The 3,029-nt window shown below is 50.2% G+C and overlaps 1 protein-coding gene across 1 annotated transcript in view; it reads left to right on the top strand.

The window, feature by feature from the left end:
• Positions 1 to 3,029, top strand: part of LOC107114518 (semaphorin-7A-like) — a 30,775-nt gene that overhangs the window by 15,002 nt on the left and 12,744 nt on the right. The window contains exon 9 of the mRNA XM_015416031.1: positions 14 to 23. Within this exon, the coding sequence (XP_015271517.1) occupies positions 14 to 23 (10 nt within the window). The remainder of the gene's footprint in view (positions 1 to 13; positions 24 to 3,029) is intronic.

Below are 3,029 nucleotides of genomic sequence, written 5' to 3'. Positions count from 1 at the left end.
TTCCCAACCCTAGGCCTGGGACGGTAAGGATCCTTCAAGTCTGCGTTTGGGCAAAAGAGAATTGATTTCCTGTTTCTGTGCCAGGTGGGGGTGAACAGATTTCCTTCCCTTGCCGATTTCATGCCAGAATTTGGCCCTACACTGTTTCTCTGGTGGTAGCCGAAAGTGCGGTCAAGTCGCAGCCGATTTAAGGCAAGAGACCGACAGAGGTGGGTTTGCCATTGTCTGCCCCTGCGTAGCAACCCTGGACTTCCTTGGTGGTCTCCCATCTGAGTATTAATCATACTTCGCTTCCGAGATCTGACAAGGTTGCGCTACCTTTTGTTGTTGTTGTTGTTGTTCAGTCACACAGTCGAGTCTGACTCTTCGCGACACCGTGGGCCACATCACGCCAGGCCCTCCTGTCTTCCGCCGTCCTCTGAAGTTGGCTCAATTTCATGTTTGTTGCCTCGATAACACTGTCTGACCATCTCATCCTTTGCCGTCCCCTTCTTCTTTGACCTTCAATCTTTCCCAGCATCAGGGTCTTCTCCAGGGAGTGCTCCCTTCTCATTGGGTGGCCAAAGTATTGGAGCTTCAGCTTCATAAGAACATAAGAACATAAGGGATGCCAATGTTAGATCAGGCCAAAGGCCCATCCAGTCCAACACTCTGTATCACACAGTGGCCAGAAATACCAGTGCCATCAGGAGGTCCACCAGGGGGGCCTTCCAGGGAACAGTCAGGGTTGATTTCTTTTAGGATTGACTGATATGATCTCCTTGCAGTCCAAGGGACTCTCGAGAGTCTTCTCCAGCACCATAGTTCAAAAGAATCTATTCTTCGGCACTCGGCCTTCCTTATAGTCCAACTCTCGCAGCCATACATGACTACTGGGAATACCATTGCTTTGACCATGTGGACTTTTGTTGGCAGGGTGATGTCTCTACTTTTATTATGCTGTCTAGGTTCGCCATCGCTTTCCTCCCAAGGAGCAGGCGTCTTTTAATTTCATGACTGCAGTCACCGTCTGCAGTGATCTTGGATCCTAGGAACGGGAAGTCTGTCACTGCTTCCACAACTTCTCCTTCTATTTGCCGAGGAGTGAGGGGGCCAGATGCCATGATCTTCATTTTTTTGATGTTGAGTTTCAAGCCAGTTTAGTGTTGAAGTGCGCAGACTCTAATCTGGGAGAACCGGGTTTGATTCCCCACTCCTCCACGTGCACCTGGCTGGATGACCTTGGGCAAGCCGTAGTTCTGATAAGAGCTGTTCTTGAAAAAGAGCCGTTTCTGTCAGAGCTCTCTCAGCCCCACCTACCTCACAGGGTGTCTGTTGTGGGAAGGGAAAGGAATTTGTAAGCCGCTCTGAGACTCCTTTGGGTAGTGAAAGGCGGGGTATAAATCCAATCTCTTCTTCTTCTTCTCATCTGGGAGAACCGGGTTTGATTCCCCACTCCTCCACGTGCACCTGGCTGGATGACCTTGGGCAAGCCGTAGTTCTGATAAGAGCTGTTCTTGAAAAAGAGCCGTTTCTGTCAGAGCTCTCTCAGCCCCATCGACCTCACAGGGAGTCTGTTGTGGGGAGGGGAAGGGAAAGGAGTTTGTGAGCCGCTCTGAGACACCTTTGGGCAGTGAAGGGCGGGGTATAAATCCAATCTTCTTCTTCTTCTGATTCTGGCCTGCGGACAGGGGTGGCCAAACTGCAGTTCGTGAGCCGCATGTGGCTCTTTCACACAGTCTTAATTGAATGTTAATAAAAAGCAAATGTGTATATTTTCCAATAAAATCATGTATGTGATATGTTTGTGTCTTGCGGCTCTGAAAGATCCGACGTTTATTCTGTTTGGCTCTTGCGTGAGCCAGTTTGGCCACCCCGGCTCCATGACCTTTTCCGTCAAGACCTTGGCCAGGTCCATAATTTAGGGTTAGCTCAAAATGATGGTTACAGTTACTGAATAATCCAGGAAACAATCCACGACAAAGAAAAACTGTATAGTGATTGCGCTGAAGAAGTTTTAAATAGCAGTTGTATAATCATAATACAAAAAGTGACTACAAAATAGAATAAACCATGTAACAATGTGATGGAGTTGTTAACGATGATCTCCGGAATATTCCACCGTTTCGACAAGTTGCTTCTTCCGAACAAAGATGAAGAAAGACGAAGAGCATTCCACTGCATTTTGCCCACTGAGAACTACTGTAAACTCTTGTTCCAATAATGTCATTGTAAAGGTAAAGGTTCCCTTGCTCGAAAGCCAGTCGAGTCTGACTCTAGGGTTGCGGTGCTCATCTCCGTTTCAAAGCCGAAGAGCCAGCGCTGTCCGAAAACATTTCTGTGGTCATGTGGCCGGCATGACTAAACACCAAGGCGCACGGAACGCTGTTCCCTTCCCACCGAAGTGGTACCTATTTAAAGGTAAAGGTTCCCTTGCTCGAAAGCCAGTCGAGTCCGACTCTAGGGTTGCGGTGCTCATCTCTGTTTCAAAGCCGAAGAGCCGGCGCTGTCCGAAGACATTTCTGTGGTCATGTGGCCGGCATGACTAAACACCAAGGCGCACGGAATGCTGTTCCCTTCCCACCGAAGTGGTACCTATTTATCTACTTGCAATGTCTTGCTTTCGAACTGCTAGGTTGGCAGGAGCTGGAACTAGAGATGGGAGCTCACTCCGTCATGCGGCACCTGGGTCTCAAACTGCTGAACTACCGACCTTCCACAGCCTGCAGTTCAGCGTATTAACCACTTGAGCCACCGCAGCTCAGGGCCGTAGCTAAAGCCCTCCTAGTGAGGGGGCCCTGGGGAAAGGGGGGGGCTGGAGTGTGTGTGTGTGCGCGCGCGCCGCACACACATCACTGGGAGTGGCGTGATGCCCTCCCCCCCCTTCTCTGGCCCTGACTATCAGGGTCCCGGCTCCGGTCACAGCCCTTCCTGCCTTGGCGGCGGCCAGCATGTCGCTCCAGAACAAACTCGTTTTAAGCAGCAGCCCAATCACAACTCGCTCGCTCACAACTTTAATGCCAGCCACTCACAAAGTGGAATTTTGGCTC

The sequence above is a fragment of the Gekko japonicus genome, unplaced genomic scaffold (genome assembly GCF_001447785.1).
Source record: "Gekko japonicus isolate JY-2015 unplaced genomic scaffold, Gekko_japonicus_V1.1 scaffold226, whole genome shotgun sequence".
NCBI classification, from domain to species: Eukaryota; Metazoa; Chordata; class Lepidosauria; order Squamata; family Gekkonidae; genus Gekko; species Gekko japonicus.
The sequence above is the reverse complement of the archived record's forward strand: the minus strand, read 5'-3'. Positions and strand labels throughout refer to the sequence as shown.